A 19,469-nucleotide genomic window follows, 5' to 3' on the forward strand; every position below is an offset into this window, starting at 1 on the left:
AGGACCTGTCGAAGAGCCTGAAACTGAGTCTCCCGATACCATGATCCAGAGCAAAGTAATTAACCCCATAGCATCTCAGTCGCAGAGAGTTGAGCGGGCCTCCCCTGTTAGCTCAAAGGAGAATGGAAAATTCCCCCAGAATGGAACTGAGACTGGAGCATTCGGACAGGCCAAAGGAAACAAAGCACCTGTTGCTGCTATGAGTTATGTTAATCATAGCATGTAGTGAGAAGTGAAGCCCCAGTATCACCAATGAGTGCATCATTCAGACTCAGAGTATTTTCTGGCAGAACTCCTTGCCCCAACCATGAGGTTGACTTCGACACATGGCGAAATAGTGTTGAGCTCATTCTGAAAGACCCAGCTGTGTCAGATGTACAGCGCTCTAGAAAGATACTAGACAGCCTTGTATCACCAGCAGCTAATGTTGTGAAACCATTAGGCCCACAAGCCTTGCCTACAGCTTACCTTGAACTCTTAGACTCAGCATTCGGAATAGTAGAAGATGGTGATGAGCTTTTTGCTGTGTTCCTCAACACATTCCAGAACTCAGGAGAGAAGCCTTCTCAGTACCTACACAGGCTACAGACAGTTCTTTCCAGAGCACAGAAAAGAGGCGGAGTATCTGCAACTGAAGTTGACAAACATCTTTTGCGCCAGTTCTGTCGTGGATGTTGGGAAGATGTGTTGATAACTGACCTTCAGCTTGAACGTTAGAGAGACAACCCACCTCCATTCCCTGAATTGTTGCTGCAGCTGCGTGTTGAAGAAGATAAACACAGTGCAAAAGAAAATCGGATGAAAAAACATTTTGGTGCACCAAAGCAAAAAGTCAGTGCACATGTGTTAGCTGTTAACTCTCTTGAAAATGACACACCATTAGAGACTGACATCACTGAAATAAGGAAGCAAATCGCTGATTTGAAGAGCCAGCTCACTGGATTAAAGATGCAGAAAGCAGAGCCAAAGGTGTCATCTCCAGATGCTGTTGTCGCCGAGTTACAAAAACAGGTTGCTGAGCTCCGTAGCCAACTCACACACACTAACAGCCAGAAGATGCCTAAGACTAAGATCAATACCACTGGCTATGGAGGAAACTGGAATAAGAAGAGCAAAGCACCTGGACACTTGCAGTCAACAGCAGATCAAAAGCCTAGTAGCAGACCCAAGCCATGGTATTGCTTTCGGTGTGGTGAGGACGGGCATATTGCCATTGCTTGTTGTAATGAGCCAAATACAGCATTAGTAGCTGCAAAGAAGACCCAACTAAAAGAGAAACAGTCCCGATACGACAGTCAAAATGGCTCAGCTTCTTCCCAGCCTTTAAACTGAAATCAGCCCTCATTGTGGGACAAATGAGAGCTGAAGACAGTGACCACAGTCTCAACTCTGACACTGAACATAATAGAAAGGAAAAGTGTTCACGTTCAAAACTTAGCAATATGAAAATACCAAGAGGTTTGATCGGTGCTAAATACACAGCTAAAGTGCTCATAAATGGACAAAGATGTAACTGCCTTCTTGACACCGGATCTCAAGTGACGACAGTGTCACAGTCTTTCCATGAGAGCAACCTCTCAAACTTAAAGATCCACCCTTTGAATGAGCTGTTAGAAGTAGAGGCTGCAAATGGTCAGGCCGTACCCTATTCAGGCTTCATAGAAGTAGATATCACCTTCCCCAAGAGCTGCTTTGGCTCTGAGATCACTGTGCCTACCCTTGCTTTAGTCGTACCAGACGTGCAGTCTAGCGCACAGTCAACACTGTTGATAGGCACAAATACTTTGGACTTAGTTTATGAGAACTGCTCTAGTAAAAACACAAACCTGCAAGCTCTATCCTATGGTTGCAGAGTTGTTATGAAAGTTATGCAGCAGAGAAATAAGCAAAAAGAAAATAGCAGCCTAGGGTTAGTGAGGTTGTCAGGGAAAGATCCTACAGTCGTACCTGCTGGACGAAGCTGTGTGATAGAAGGATCGGTGCATGTAAAAGATAAAGTCCCCGACCGGTGGATTGTTATTGAACCACCTGTGTCGTCTTCTTTACCTGGAGGCATGTTAGTTACCAGCTGTTTAATCAGTTTCCCCGACACACCATCTAAGAAAGTACCAGTGGTGTTACGCAACGAAAGTAAGCATGACATAATTATTCCAGCAAAGAGTGTCATAGCTGAAATACATGCTTTGCAGATAGTGGTGCCAGGTAACCAAAGGCCACCCAGTACAGCGCACCAAGATAGTCCACCAAAGTCTCCTGAAGACGTGAAGCTGAAATTCAACTTTGATGGCTCTCCTCTTTCGGCTGAATGGAGGGAGAGAATAGAGAAAAAGTTAGGTGCTATGCCAGAAGTATTTGCTCTTCACGACTCAGACTTTGGTCGAACAGATAAAGTTAAACACCAAATCAAGTTAAGTGACCAAACCCCCTTTAAACATCGATCTCGACCCATACGCCCCCAAGACCTCGATGCAGTGCGGAGACACCTGCAGGAGCTAAGTGAGGCAGGAGTAATTCAGGAGTCAGAGTCACCATTCTCCTCACCAATAGTGGTGGTTAGAAAGAAAAATGGAGACGTACGACTTTGTATCGATTACCGGAAACTGAACCTGCAGACTATCAAGGATGCCTACACTCTCCCAAATCTGGAAGAGACTTTCTCTGCGCTCACAGGCTCAAAGTGGTTCTCCGTCCTGGACCTTAAGTCAGGTTATTATCAGATCGAGGTGGAGGAGGCTGACAAACCCAAAACTGCCTTTGTGTGTCCATTGGGGTTCTGGGAGTTTAATAGGATGCCCCAAGGCATAACTAACGCTCCCAGTACATTCCAAAGGTTGATGGAGAAGTGCATGGGTGATATCAACCTAAAAGAAGTCTTAGTGTTCTTAGACGATCTAATAATCTTTTCAGAAACCTTTGAAGAACATGAAACCCGCCTTCTCCATGTACTTAATCGCTTAAAGGAGTATGGCCTAAAACTGTCCGTAGAGAAATGTAAATTTTTCCAGACATCTGTGAAATACTTAGGGCACATTGTGTCGCAACATGGTGTTAAGACAGACCCCCAAAAGATTGAGGCCTTAAAGACATGGCCCAGACCTCAAAACCTTAAAGAGCTACGTTCATTTTTAGGATTTGCTGGATATTACAGGCGGTTTATTCAAAACTATTCCAAGATAGTGAAGCCGTTAAATGACCTCACAATCGGTCATCCTCCACTCCGCAAGAGTGACAGATCTAAAGAGAGTAATGGCCTGTATTACAAGCCAAAAGAGCTTTTTGGGAACCGATGGACAGACAGCTGTCAACAAGCCTTTGAAACCATCATTGACAGGCTCACTACTGCTCCCGTTTTGGGGTTTGCCAACCCGAAGCTGCCGTATGTACTACATACAGATGCAAGCACAACTGGACTAGGGACAGCCCTCTATCAGGAGCAGGAAGGGGAAATGCGTGTTATAGCCTATGCCAGCCGTGGATTGTCCAGAAGTGAATCACGCTATCCGGCTCACAAACTTGAATTCCTAGCACTGAAGTGGGCTGTAATGGAAAAGTTCTCAGATTATCTGTATGGAACTTCATTTACAGTGGTCACAGATAGTAACCCACTAACTTACCTGCTCACCACAGCAAAGTTGGATGCAACGAGTTACCGTTGGTTGTCTGCCCTTTCCACCTTCAGATTCCAGCTTCAGTACCGAGCAGGGAACCGCAATCTCGATGCTGATGGCCTCTCGCGACGTCCACATGCTGAGCTCGTCAATGATCTAGTCTCACAGAAAGAGGAAGAGCGGATAAGCCAGTTCATCCACCGACACATACCTGAGTCTGACGAATTCACTCGTATCTCCTGTAAGACTGTTAGCGCCATCTGTGAGAAACATCTAGTCTGCCCTCCTGCAGATGCCAACAGTAATGATCACATAAGTCCTCTTATAGTATCTCTTGCCATGTCTGCTGAAGCTATTCCCGACAGCTTTGAGCATTGTGATGGATTTCCAGTCATCTCCAGTATATCAGAGGAAGATTTGAACAACAGAGAGACGATCCTGCCATCTGTGAAATCCTCCGTCTCATGGAGACTGGGGAGAGCCCTCCTCCAGCTGTAAAGAAAGAGTTGCTAGACCTTCCCATCTTCCTTCGAGAGTTGAACAAGCTTGAGTTGAAGAACAATATTCTCTACAGGAAGAGGCATGTCGGGGAGAGAACTCAATACCAGATAGTCCTACCAGAAAAGTTCAGAGGTATAGTGATGTCAAGTCTTCACGATGACATGGGTCACTTAGGCTTCGACCGTACCCTTGACCTCATCCGAGCCAGATTCTTTTGGCCAAGAATGGCTACTGACATAGAGAGAAAGATAAAGAGATGCAGCCGCTGTGTCTGTCGTAAAACACCGCCAGAAAAAGCAGCTCCTCTTGTAAGCATTCAAGTAACTAGACCTCTTGAATTAGTCTGTATGGACTTTTTATCCATAGAACCTGACCGGAGTAATACACAAGATGTGCTTGTGATCACAGATTACTTCACTAAGTATGCTGTAGCAGTTCCCAGCCCTAATCAGAAGACTCGAACTGTAGCAAAATGCCTGTGGGAAAACTTCATGGTCCACTATGGTTTTCCTGAAAAACTGCATAGCGACCAAGGCCGAGACTTTGAGTCTAAGACAATCAAAGAGCTATGTGATCTAGCAGGAATCCGTAAAATTAGGACAACGCCATATCATCCAAGGGGAAACCCTGTTGAAAGATATAATAGGACACTCCTAAGCATGCTTGGTACGCTCAAAGCTCAAGACAAAACTCATTGGCGAGACCTATAATTGCACCAAACACGAAACAACCGGGTTCACGCCGTACGAGCTCATGTTTGGGCGGCAGCCTCGGTTGCCTATTGATCTTGCCTTTGATTTCCCATTGAGCCATAGCGATCATAAGTCTCACTCCCAATATGTGCGTGCCTTGAAAGCCCATCTTCAAGAAAGTTACCAGCTTGCTTATAAAAATGCTGCTAAAGCTGCAGAAAGAAACAAAGTCAGGTTTGATAGACGTGTCACTGAATCCACCTTAGACGTGGGTGATCGTGTTCTAGTCAGAAATGTGCGCCTAAGAGGAAAACACAAGCTGGCTGACAAGTGGGAAGCAACTGTGCATGTCGTTGTTAACCGGAAAGGAGACCTTCCCGTTTACACCGTCAAACCAGAACATCAAGATGGTCCCCTTAGAACATTGCACAGAGATCTACTGCTACCTTGCGGTTTCTTACCAGTGTCTGAGGTGGAACCTCCCACTGTGCCAAGAAAACCCCAAAGGCCATGTACACGACAGCATCAACAACCTGTCCCTGATGAGCGAGAGTTAGATTCAGAAGAAGATGATGACTTTTTGTCATATTCTTTCCATGATCCAGTCTCAAGATTCACAAGTTCCACTCATGAATACCATGTGACAATGCCTCTCAGGGAGCAATCCAGTTCTTCTGTTGAGCCAACCTGTTCGGATACTGCAGCAGTTTCCAACAGTGTTCCAAAGGAATCTGATGAAATCCCTCCTAGGAGTCCATCCTTACCAGAGAGAGAATGCTCACCTGAAGTGGAACCCATATCTATAATTAACCAACCTGAAAAGGAAAACTCACCAGACGAACCTGTGGATAACATTGAAATCCCACATCAAAATGAAATGGAGATCAACGAAGAAGGAGATAATAGAGATGTAGGGGAAACCCAGAGTACAGTGAGAAGATCTGTAAGACAAAGAGAGCCACCAAAAAGATTCAGATATCCTCAATTTGGGAACCCTTTAGTGACCATTGTTCAAACATTATTTCAAGGTCTGAGTACAGCTATCACTAATTCCCTGGTAGAGTCTAGTTTAATGCCCTTACCTGAACCCGAGATAGTATAGCCTGTATGCATAACCCAGGTTAAAAAGAAACATGATTTAGAACATAAATTAGTGAATAAATAATTGAATAAATATTATTAAAATTTACCTGAGTTACGTTGATATTAGCTATAAAATCCAAGATTTGATCTAATTAAAATGTTTAACCAAACACTAAAACAAATATCAAAACTATTACAATAAGGATCCATATTATTTGTTGTGAAGTAGTTTTAAGTGCACTGTTGCTTTAAGAAAGCACAGTTGCCACAGCCAATGGGAAACCAGGTAGTTCTCCTGCTCCGGAGAACGGCAGGTGGAAGACAGGGAGACGGAGTAAAAGAGACTGTTTTCCAAACGATGAACTTAAGTTACTAGAAAACCTGGATTTGGACTGTTGTAAACTTTTATTTGATTTTCTAAAAGTGTTTGAGTTCTATTCTGTCTTCGTCGGTAGACTGTGGTTTTTTTTGGGACATTTGAAAAGTGATTTAGACTGACTGAAAGATCGCTAGGAGCTTAGCATCCATGCTAGCATCGTAGCTTCATGCATGCAGAGGAAAAGATGGCGAACCAACCGAGCGAGTGACCACACCCTTTCCAAAGCGTGACCACACGGGACGGAGTCCTGTTCATCGGAAGACAGCACGTGTTTTTCTGGAATTTACGGACTGCAGCACGTGGCCGTAAGAAAGATCGTCTGAACTTGTTAATACACACTGAACTGGATTTACATCACAAGATTCACCGTATGATTAGAATGTGTTTTTTGTAAATATTATACTTGATATTGATTATATTGTATTGAATGAATATTATTTTTTCCTTGTGTTAGTTGTATTGAAAATGTGTTATATGTTGCCTGTTTATCATTCTATCTAAAACTACTTTTTCTATTCTTATATAAAAGTCCGGCATTCCAACTTATTCTATGGTCTGGTGTGTTCATTATATTTATATTTATATTGTTTAACTATTTTACTGCTCCCACGAACTTAGACTCTGGTCCTGTTTCCAACTTAACTGCAACTAGCAGTAAGTATTACACAGAGTTTTGTATTCTTTTAAACACCCAACATGTGTGCATCTTGTGATAGAAGGGCTGTATCTCCCACAGTTTTGGGCAGTCTGTTGCCACCGGTTCATATAAACGTAAACTTGGTTAAAATAAGCCTGAATCTTAGCTCTATAACATGGTATCAATTCTTGAAGCACAGAGCACGAAGAATAAACAAGTGAAATTGTCCAAACACTCATGGTCTGGACAGTAAACCAAACTTGGGATATGTGAGTTTTGAGTATATATTATAATACCTCTGCTCTCAGCACTTCATTTTTAGGAAGACCAATAGGACAATCCGCCAAAGACATTACTTATTCTATCAATCTGTAGTTTAAACGTCAGAGCAGTTGTTTTTACCCTGACTAGTGATGAGTGACTACAGACAGATGTTATTAAGAGTTCCAACACATAGAAAGCAGTGAAGCAGCATCTTCTGCCTTTTATTTAAAGTATGTGATCTTTAGCCAGAACTTTTCTGATAAAACTAAAAATGCTTTAGGCTTCAGAAAAAGACAGTTAGTGATTAGTGTTGAAAACCCCACTTTCCACACAATGATTCCTGGAAATAGCATCACTTCCTCAAGTGTTCCCAAATTCTTCAAGTTCTTCAAGACCAGCGTCATTATCCTCCACTTCCTCTCACCACTCCTTTCCTCTCTTATCAGACTGGGCCCTCGACCAGACTACTGGGCTTAAAACCTCCCCAACGATGTAAGGTCTGTTACATAGTCATTTCAGAGAATGTGTCCTGTAAGTACAGAGCAAAGTAGAGGACAGACATTTATCACCTTGACAGCACTAACAAATGTAGTATTATGGCAAAAACAAACAGAAAACCAGAGGCAGTAGTAACCCCTGTCCACCTGTGATTTATGTTTTAGGCTAGCCTCCACTATTGAGTTGTAAATGAGAGAAGAAGGGAGTGATTTCAGACATAGCCTTTGCCTGGTTTATACATTTAGCAGTAACGTTTTCAAACGTATTTTCTTGATCTCACATATGTTTGCTGTCTGTCTGCAAGGATAAATGTTTGCCCAAGTGAAATAAAACCTAGCGCAGCAGACTTAACATTGGTCCAGTGAAAAAGAAGAGCAGAGTGTAGCATAAAGTCTGTGGACATGTTGAATTTAAATGCTGATGTCAACTTGTTATCATTTGTTAGTTCATGAAAATTCCTTTCAAGATGTAACTGCTAAATGTATAAACCAAACTAAACCGACATTTTTATGTCAGCAAATAAAACATTTTTGGACTTTTATACTGAGGGTTGCGTAGTGAACATGAGGTGAGTGAATCATGAAGCACAATTCAGTGGATTATTGAGCTACCTCAAAAATCTGATACTATTTTAGAGACACTACTGTTACTCAAGGGGCATTAATGAGCAAGTGGTCAAGTAGGTAATGTAGGTGACCTAAAAACGTGATATGGGTTTATCATAACTGCAAGCAAATTTGGAATTGAATGAGATCTGGGCTGAGCTTGAAATTGAAATTGAAAAGTCTGCTGTTAACTTAGTGATAGAAACTGCCAAAAGAGAAAAACTTGAAAAAAAGAAAATATTAAGTCCTTGTTTACCTGAAATGTGCACTTTATTATTTTATTTTGTACCACCCTGTTTGGAAATGTTGTTTTTCAATAAAATAAAACATTTGCATAAAGCAAGCTAATCCACTTTTCCATGTTGATAAGAGCATTAAAACGAAAGAAAAATCATGAAAAAAAAAAAAAAATGAAGGGACATTTAGAATAGATACAAATTTGCGATTAATCGCGATTAAATATTTTAATCATTTGACAGCACTAATATATATATATAAAAGCTATTAGTACACTTCTGTGTTGATTCACATTACGCGGGGCTGTGGTCTAAAGGTTGTGTTCCCAGTTGCACCTGCTGCTGTTGCAGCAGGTGAGGTTAGGCAGGGAGACCCGTCATGGTTCTGTCTTCACGTATCTTGAACCAAAACCGTGGATGTCTGGACTGCGATTTTGGATGTGGTCTGAGAATCATTACAGCCCTATTCTGTATTATTCAAAATTGTAATGGACAGTTTCTGAAGAAACAAATTCAGACTGATCAACTCAACCCCAAAGGTTGAGTGGTGTTTCATTGACAAAAAGTCAAACAAAGACAAAGAAACCAGTGGTTTGAGTCATTCAATTACTCAAAACAGTGAAACACTGAATTTGAATCCTATGAAATGTGGTCTTCTTTACATTCCAGAAAGTGTATGATAAATCTTTCTCTCTCTGCTCCATTAGAGAGATGGCATGGATGAGAGCGTGAAGCCGTGGTTGCTTTTAAACCCTGGATTTAGTGGGCTGAGGATTTGTGTTGACCCTTTCTGAGACAAGCCAGCATGCTGCCCTGGTGCTGCTCATTTTAAGGAAATCAGTAAGGAAAGTTTTTTTTATCTTTGCAGATGCAAAATCTCTGATATTACTCCTGGTCAGCAGGCAATGAGTCATTGATTCTATACTTAAGCACCAAATGTGGCCTGAGCGGATCCTAACATGCTACAAAGCAAAGTAAAAATATGGTAATAAGGACAGCTAAAAACTGACCCTCTACTTCCACTTGGTCCTATGAGAAAACTTGTGTCTTTTGAATAAGGGCTATTTCAATAATATTTGGTCTTTTTGGTCATTTTCTTTTTTCTTTTTTTTCTTTTCAAAAATAATAAAGTGGTTTCATTGGTTTCATTTTTGATTTTAATGTTTTTGAGGCTACAACCTTCACCATGTTTGTTGGAGACCCTACTTGTTGAAAATATGAGCCCAGAAATCATCTGTACAGCAGCTTAATATTATCCATAGTCATGTTTTATTGTTAGGGAAACTCTAGCAACTGTAGTTACTATGACAGGGGAGGCGGAGGAAGTCGGCTTATATAGTATTAAGAACAATAAAAGTTAAACTCAGTAAAATTTGTGTGGCTTTATTTCAGATGGACGTGCAGCAAATATATGAGCAATAGACGAGAGTGGGACTTCCGTGCTCGGAGTTGGTGGTGGTATGCACTTTAAACTATAATAATACATGTCTACCTTTAAATTGTGCTTTTTTTTGTCTTGATGACCTCTCTTTAAGTCTTTGTTGCCATTTACACATAGTCATACAGTGCATCTATGTTCATCATTTTCTCCATCACTTATCACTCATACACTGCTGACACTAGAGGCAGGGGCAATTTGGAGTACAGTATCTTGCCCAAGGACACTTTGACATGCGGAACGTGAAGACTGGGGTCGAATCGCCAACCCTCTGGTAAGTGGATGACTCGCTCTCTCTCCTGAACTTTGTCTCCGAGTTTTTTTTTTCCGTTAACAGACCAATTACAAATGTAGATGTAATTTTGAAACTGTTCAGATAGAGCTTCACTCTCTCTGTTTTCTCTCGTAATGCTACAGATTCCTAGGCTAGAATTACCATAGCTAACTGAGTTTCTTCAATTCTATTCAACTTTATTAACCTGAAACGGGGTTAAAAAAAACACATCTCGCTGTTTTGTTTTAAAACGCACCCAGATTGAGTCATGATCTTCTTAATCATAATGCAGAGTTAGCACCAAAAATGTGAAGTTAAAATCTTATAACATGAAAAAGAAGCTTAGGTCATCAACACAATGACCACCAACAGTTAAACTTTGAGACTTTGTTTGACATAAAGCCAAATGGGACTGCTTGTGTTCTACTTTAGCATAGCAAAAATAGTAAGTCTATTTGAGCCCCCAGATCCTGGCATGGGCTTGTGGTAAAAATAAAGGTCAGCATGATTATGTTGAATAATATGTGTGATCATCCCTGTTTGTTCAGATGTTAGTGATCAGAAGCATCCTCTGTATCCTCAAATTAAAAGTAATGGTGTGGATCCCTATATACTGCTTAGAAATATACTGTTTCACATCCTTTAACTTCTCGATTAAGTCAAGTGAACGAAATAACTACATATTTATTTAAAAATTTCACAACAATTTATCAATTGTGTTGATTGAGGTTCTAAAAAAAGTAGAATACATAGAACATAACATATTCATATTGAAGATTAAACACTGATTGTTAAATAACATGGCCTTCCTCAGGTTCCTGTGTAGGATACAAGGAGAGTGCAGGGCCACAGAGAGGCGATAATGAACCCAGAGGAAGAGCCATTTGTCAAATTTACATATTTTCATCCTATTCATATGACAGCTCCCATGCGACACTATAAATAGACACAAAGTGATACCCTTGTTAATAGCTCTGCTATGACCCTGTTCTTTCTTAAACGGCTCTTCTGTTTGGGTTATGTAGCCATGTATAGGATATATGAATCTCCTTCATTAGTTATGTGTTGACAGGTGTTACAGCCTGTATGAAATATTCACTTTTACTATATAGTCGTAAAAACGTGCTTGGGTAAAACCCTCTGGACAGTCTCATGAGAATTATAAATGAATGTGTGCTCATGTGTTCAATAAGTGGGTAATTGTATGTGTTAACATGCTTCTGCATGTGCAAGTACAGTATGTACACACTGGCGTCTGAAGTTTAGTGGATGTGAGAGGTGGCAGTATCTATATTCAGACAGACATATAGATTGTGTTTTTAATTAGCCTTGTCATTGAGGTCACAGCTGATTGCTCACTTATCCAAACAATCCACCCAACAGTAAGCTTCAGTTAACCATTTAAGAAGTCATTAATTTTAATGTGTTTTTGCTATATGGTGAAAAACAAAAAATATTTCAGCTTTTCATCTCATAGGACTAGAACATATTTGTTCAAGACTTTGTCACATTTTTTTATACCACAAGTGGCAGTGTGTGGAAATGTTTCCCTGAATGGCTCCCTGCTTTGCTTTATACAGTGTCCTCCGTGAAAACCGCTAGTTTGGGTATTGTTTACATTTTATCGATTACGATTCTGCTTATCATTCTGGTTCTTATCGATTCCCCATTTTGATTAAAAAATGGTAAAAAAAAGAGGTCAAATGTTTAGATAATAAAAATATCTTTATTGGACTGGACGGATGCACAGTAGCTGGGCTTCATGTTACATCGGGACAGCAGCGGTAACGCCTTGTGGTAAACAGGCAACATTACAAAACAAAACCCAAACAACTAATTTCAGAGCCAAAAAAAGTATTATTCAACCATACAATGGTTAAGAAGCCTGACTTCTGTTTAGGATGAAGATTATATTAATGTTCCATATGGAATAGCAAAGAGAACTGCTAAAGAACTGCTGAGTTGCAGCACCATTGTTTTGTTTTTTTATGAATAAAAAAAGAAAACATGTTAAATGCATATATCAGTCTTTTGTCATAAATCTTTTTGTTCTCAGAAAAATATACAGAGAAAATCTGTAATGTGATTAATCATGATTAATCCACAAAAACCTGTGATTAATTTGATTAAAATTTGTAATCATTTCACAGCGCTAATATTTAGACAAGTGTTGTGAATTAGAATAGAGACCACTACAATCCCAAATATGTCAAGCTGTCACCTCTCTCAGCCTCTGGTTTTAGTTTAAAAACACATTTATTCTGCTGCATTTACTCTAGACGTCCACATTACTTTGGTATATTCAACCATCTAAAATTTTGAACTTTGCAAACACCGATGGTCACATTTTAGCTTGAAAGCTCCAGGCCTGTGTTTTAGTCTGGAAAGGCAGAAACTGAGACTTCTGAAAGAGATAATGAAGTCATCCACATTCACTTCCTGATTGGTTCTTATCAGTCACAGGTGACTTTTGTATCTGCTAGCATTTTTAACAAAGATTTCCGCTTTGGTGTTTCTCAAAGAAAAAGGAAATCCCTGCTTACACTTTTTGCCATTGCATTTCATTCAGTGTTTTCTGCAACTTAGTAACCAACTACAAACAGAGATCTCCCTCTTGTTTACACTAACAAACACATCCAGTGTACAGTTTCACGTATGTTAGTAGGATGGAGGCTACTTCTGATATGGCGCCTAAACACTTGTCTGGCCAGGGATTGTTTAGTTTTTGTTGGCTTAAAACTTCAACTTAGTGTGAATGATGCCTCTGTCTGGCTTATCTCACTTGTTTTTTTATTTACCTTAACATTAAATGTCTACCCACATCTGTTACAGGTCAACCTACACACATTTTACATCTTGTATTTAACTTCACCTTGTTTTATTTAAGTGTAAGTGTAGGGGAAAAAAACCTGTACATACTGTGAGGCTGTTTTAGTCAGAGATGCAGAATTGTGTGCAAGTCTGTGGTGTCTTGATATGTTTGATTTTTAGCAAAAAGCCAAAGCAGGCAGGGATTATAGTATCATTTTTTTATACATGCCCACAAAATATTATGGCATTAGATTAACATCTAGATCTACAGCGGCTTGATCCTAAATCTGGCAAAGAGACTCAAGCTTGAACGAGAGCTGTGAGAGATAGAGTGACGGCAAGAGAGAAGGTATAAACATAAGATCTCACTCCAGTCTCAACAAAATATCTGGCATGTGTGTGCTGGCAGTGACTGCACCTTTAAATGAAACAAGTCAGATGGGTTTGGAGAGTGTCCAAGGATGCTTACAAGAGCCTGCTAGTGTTAAATATCAGAAAAGAGATTTTACTCATTTCTACATAAACACATTGGTCAGTTAAGGTTGAGGGAGGGAGAGGTGTATATATGTGTGTGTGAGGGCGGTTGAATCTGTTCAGTCTCTGTCTTAACTGCTCTGGCCGCAATCACAATCCACAACCAACCTCTACGTTCTAGTCGTCCAAGTGTTCTTCCCCCCGAGAGCTGACATACTCTGGTGTACCGAACCCACTGAACCTCAACAGAGCACTCTCACATATTAGCAAAATTGCAACTGAGGGCAGACAGACTTTATCGAGGGAAAGGAAGACACTTTATGTCAAAGCTCTGTTCCCAGTAACTGGCTGTCTGACTGCTTGAATGAAGGGATCAGAGAAACATGGCTCTCATTGAAACCATGACACAGTTTTGAAAGGATCTGTCATTGTTTGATGCACTCTATGTGATCATTATTATTAGTAGTAGTAGTATTACTACAAAGATGAACACATATTTGAAAGTTCAGTGGAGCAAAAAACAAAAGCAATATTGCACTGGTCACAAAAGGCTAAATGTTTCAAACGAAGAAAAGTCTGCTCCTTCCTTCCTGTAGACCGCCTCTGTGTTTCGCTCATAGTCCAGTCAAATGTCAAGGTGGAGAGTCATATGTTTGCAGAGGAATTTTGTGAAATTTTTTGCTTAAGGGCCTACATTCAATAGACAGATGCTACAATATTACTGGTTATCTACATGCAATTAAACTGGATTTGCCAAGCTTACCATACAAGTCAATAACCACCCCATCTCCACTGGATGCCCCTGCCTCTCTAGTCTGTCCCCAGCTCACTGCTCTGACTGCTGGTCGTCATCCAGCTCCACTCACAGCTAAGTTTTCTTTGGCTCCATCCTGCAAACTGCCATTCCTTGTTTGCCCCCAGCATTCGCCTGCCAGAACCCTCATCTCCCCAATAAATCTTCACTTTATCACTGCGTTCTGCATTTAGGTTCACACATCCAAATATGACAGATTCTGGACTTACATCACAAGTACTTCCTCTTTGTTGAATCGATTTGCAAAGTATACTAATTTGATTAGGTTAACCGCTGCAGGTGGTGCATTGAGTTTTATGTTTTTTCTAGTAAATTTGTGACTTTATAATCTCAGAGAATATCCAATTTTTTTCCCCATTAATTCACTATTCTGATGTTGGAAATTTCTTGCAATTTCATCGGCTTCGTAGGGCACGATCCTAATACACCATTCCTGAAAACCTTGATATTCAAAATAGAGCATACACATTCACTTTACATCCATTATCACAATAGTAACAATTCGGATACTCAAAATCTGATGTTTAAATTAACAACCAGCTGGCAAAAAGGTTTGCCTATACATTATGTGGACTGTAAATTAAAAGTGTACTGTTAAGCCCTTTTAAATAGGAATTTTTGTCACTTACAGACAAAAAACAATCTATCTATCTAAGCTTTCATTCCCTGATCCTGGGTAGCATACTTTGCATATTACATAAAGTGCAGCTCAAAGAGTTCTAGCCATTCATTGCATTATACAGTTGTATTTCTGAGATCATCAACACTGCAGAACACCTACGCTTAGATCAGGGGTTCTCCAGGGTCAGAGACTGAATCTTGTGCAGAGAGAATGGACATTCTCCTCCTGTAATTCTATATCAAACCTAAGGTGTACATTTTGATTCTTGATGAAAATTGCATTGAATTACTCTCTTTTTCCCCAGGTGTCACACCTTAAAGGGTTCAGGTGTAGCATTTGACCCTTGCAGCTGAACCACAGTGACAGCCATTACAATAACATTACACTGTCAGCTGTGATTTATGGGATGGACTGCGATGATGTGTAAAGGACTCTTCATCACTTCCTATAGCTTTATAAGCACACACAAACCAAATGGGAATTTCAGTGCCACTGATATCTCAAAGCAATTGGTCATCCTACTGCTGACACAGACAACGTTTTGCCTGGACATTTGTGTTTCCCCTTTTGTGTGCACCTTTTCTTCTTCAAGTACTGGCCAAGTATTTCACAATTCATCACTTGTCACGTAAGAAAAACAATTGGGCATGGTAAGAAAAAAGACCCACAGTGTAACTGTTATGTTACAGGTTTCACTTGAGCTGTGGTTAAGTCACTATTTTTCCATAGGTTGGTAGCCCCAAAAATCATATCCTGTTTTGCGGTACCCAAATTCTTACCCCTTGTTTAAACATGCAGAATCAAGCAAAAATGGCTTGAATGCCTGCCTGAAAATAAATCCTATATCAGAGACCCAGATACCATTGCAAAAACAGACATTAACATATCGGCTTCACTGGCAGAGGCACAGAATAAACTTGGGAAGGGAAAAAAATAAAAGCTGTGTTGCAGAGGAAGTCAGTGCATTTCAGTGAAGAACATCAATTTCCTAATGGAAAGTCTTATCACTCAAGGCCCCTCCAGCTGCTGGAGGAATGGTGAATTCCGGTAAGCCAAACACTACCACTTGTTTTTGACCCACTCAAATGTGGATATAATTTGTCATTTACAGATTTACACAGAATTACTGACTCAGGTTGAAACTATTACCGGTTTTACGGTCTACCAAGGTAAAATTCCCTATTGTTATATGTACAGTTTAATCTTTAATGACCATAAAGATTTGGTTGATACTCTCAAGCTGATCATTTTTCCCAACTCTGACATTTGAGATACACGTCTGCACTAAACATAACAAAGTTTCAACCTTCAATAAATTATTAAAATATTGTCAAACCATACTCAAAAAAACTATAGTTTGTGTGTCAGTAATTTTTTAACATTTACAGCACATTTGAACCATGCCGATAATAGTGATACTTTTGGTCAGTATAATTGTGATTCAAACTTTCGCACCATTTCATCTACAACTTCTACTCAGCATCTATACACATCTGCACAAAATATTTTTGTTTAGATTTTACCCAATTCTATGGAGTATGGATCGATGGGCATATACTAAATTACAATATACTCAAGCTCCAAAAGTGAAGAGGTCTGAATAAAATGTTAGCGATCAAAATTCAACTTCACTATCTCTTTGGCATTTACTCAACACTATATTCTGATTAGAGTGCCCTTACCTTTGAATTAATTTCCTATTTATATACTTTGTTGCTGGGACCAATTGGAGAATAGATCCTTGTGAGAGATAAATACCTTCTCCAAATTGAGAGCAGCTTTCGAGGACACAGATCTGAGAGCAATTACTTTTGCCTGGGCAGCACATTAAAAAAAACGTGACATTTACAGAATACATGTAAAACACAAAATATATATCCATTAATATAATAGCCTTCATTACTATCATAAATCTTGTCTGATGTGTCCCAACATTAACTACACAGTAATTTTTCCTGTGTCTGATATTCTATAGCTATCTGCTATATTTGTCTGCTCTAATGCCTGTCAAGATTAACAAATAGTTAACCCCAGCTGGAGTTACTTTTCAATTCCACTTATAAAACCGTCAGGAGAAACTAATCTAACCATTATAACACTGGTATGTGGTGATAATTAAAGAGTATTGGCAAGGTTAACATCCAGAAAACAGCCTTCACAGAAGGAAATTGAAACTCCATCAGAAAACCATGGCTAGGTGTGAAGTAGGGCTGCTCGATTATGGAAAATCACAATTATTTTGGACAATATCGAAATCACGATTATTCAAACGATTATTATGCCCTTATTCTGAAGTCTATGCTTTATTCTTTAAATGACTGTAACCGGAAGTGTCCCTCACATCTGGTTCAGGTAAACACCGATGACGGCTGCGTGTCTTATTCCTCCGTGAAACCAGGATATCGGTGCCTGGTTATTCAAACCCTTAATGATGGCAACCCTAACACTCTCCAAAAAAACACTTTGTAACTGAGAACTTTGAAATTTCCTCTCATTATTAAATGTCCCCATATGCAAAAAGTGGGAGGCAACAATGTTATACACACTGCATAGGTATGTAGCTGAAAGGGTCAATCGTTTTCACACTGAGTTGGTTAAGCGCACACATCTGGATTCTCTTGTTGATATGAACCTGAAGTGGGCAGACAATAAGAGTACTGCAGGTGCAACCTATGTTCTTATTCTCAGGACATTTAAAGTCCTTTGAGGCAGTGTTTTCCAAATCAGTACATGGCCCTTTAACATTTGTTACCAGGCTTAAGGGAAACTATATGATGCAAAAAAAATGAATAAGAATAATTAATTTCATAAGCAAGTATTGACTATTTGTGTAGTAATACCCTTGGACGGAATGGTTTGTTAGTCTTACAGCTCTCCTTGTCTTTTCTTGTCAAGACCACAACACAAGACTCGTGCTTCTAAACTAGGTCATTGCTATTAAGAATACCAGCTCTCTCTTTTTCCCAAATCTGCATGCCTAGAATTCATTGGATTCATTTTATGGAAGATAACATGGGACCAGGGAATACTTTAACATTGAAATAAGGTCAGTCATCAGCAGTGACAGAATGAATCCCACTGACAGCTGCAAACATGTTGAAAAGCAAGAAGACTATCTGAGATAGCTTCCCATTCATCTTACTCCATGCTTTCCTAAAAAAGCTCACCATTCATCTCAGACAGGATACCACTCACAAGAAAATGTTGGAATGAAAATGGTTTGCAATGAAAAGGAAACAAGGTCAGATCATCAGAACATCATGCTCAGTAGCAACTTTCTGCTTTAATATCCTGAAGAAAAAGTTTTAGAGTTAATAAAAAAAATATGATTAAGAATCTGATTCAGAGGGCTGGTATTATACCTGGCACTGCTACTAATTTGCTAGAAATACCCTTAAGTGAAGAACCAAAAGAAAGGTTCAGTTCTTTAACATGATGCTACATTCTGTTAAACAAGCCCAGATGCTTCAAAGAAACATGCAGAGTCTGTTGTGCTGGCAGCTGTGTTTGTTTTATATATTACGGTTGGCTGCATTTATACAGTGATGGCTCCATATTGTTCTTTATAAATTAATGATTTGGTGAGAATGTTTTTGTTGGGAGGGCTGATAGCTGGTATTTTTATAAATTGATTGCCTTTGTAGTGACTTGTATTGTATTAGCTGACTATGGTGCTTGGTATTTTAATAATGGTGTATTAGTGATGGGCCTCATTCATGAAACATTGATACACACAAATGTAATCCTAACAACACTCACAGTTGTTCCAGTGGAGTTGCTCAAGAAATATCGATGGGAGAATGCAGATAATGGATGACTTGAATGGTTCTAAAGGTTTCTCCCAGAGTCGTTTAGGGAAATTTTAGGGAAAATTTTTTTTGGACAGTATGGGGTTGAATTTTTTGAACAAAAAAAAGAATTGAATCAAAACGGAGTACTTACTGTTGTTGAATGTGTTGTTGCACATAATGTGGTCGCAGAAGCTGAGGGTAGGGCTTGACGGTTAGTTTCATCTGAGCCATGTTGCTAGCTGGTGGGGGGGCAGAAGCGTACCCACTGGGAGGCACTTGCTGAGGTATGGGCCGCTGGGGTATTACACTGGTATGTCCATTTGTGTGACCAGTGTTGTGCCCATTGGTAGGTTCATTCCCAGGCGGCGCTGGAAAAGGGTGTGTGGACACCGTCTTCTGTTCACATGCCTTCCCTTTCGAGCCAGGCTTACAGACACAAAGCTGAGGCCTGAGGCACATTCCTCCATTCTGGCACGTAGGGAAGCAGTTGGCTATAACAAAAAACCCAGACATAGAAGAAAGAGAAGAGGAAAAGAGAAAAGAGAAATGGATGGATAATTAAAATATGAGTGATATAGTTATATAATGACATAGATGCAAGCATATGGATAAGCTGGACTTGAATTTGGTTATTGCGATTCACCCATTCACACACACATTTAACCATCTATAGAGCATCATTTTTCTGTGAGGGGGCAATTTCTGGGTTTGGTTAGTTTACTTTATTTTGCAACCGTAGGTA

At 39.8% G+C, this 19,469-nt stretch overlaps 1 protein-coding gene across 6 annotated transcripts in view; it reads right to left on the reverse strand.

Annotated features, from left to right (window-relative positions):
• ltbp1 (latent transforming growth factor beta binding protein 1) overlaps positions 1–19,469 on the reverse strand; it is a 141,356-nt gene that overhangs the window by 99,530 nt on the left and 22,357 nt on the right. For 5 of the 6 annotated variants that reach the window (XM_053436747.1, XM_053436746.1, XM_053436745.1 and 2 more), the window contains exon 3: positions 18,879–19,218. In XM_053436747.1, coding sequence (XP_053292722.1) covers positions 18,879–19,218 — 340 coding nt within the window. Of the gene's footprint in view, positions 1–468; positions 756–18,878; positions 19,219–19,469 lie in introns of those variants that run through there. The other variant, XM_053436748.1, reaches the window with a different exon arrangement.

Source organism: Pleuronectes platessa, chromosome 12 (assembly GCF_947347685.1).
Source record: "Pleuronectes platessa chromosome 12, fPlePla1.1, whole genome shotgun sequence".
Lineage (NCBI taxonomy): Eukaryota > Metazoa > Chordata > Actinopteri > Pleuronectiformes > Pleuronectidae > Pleuronectes > Pleuronectes platessa.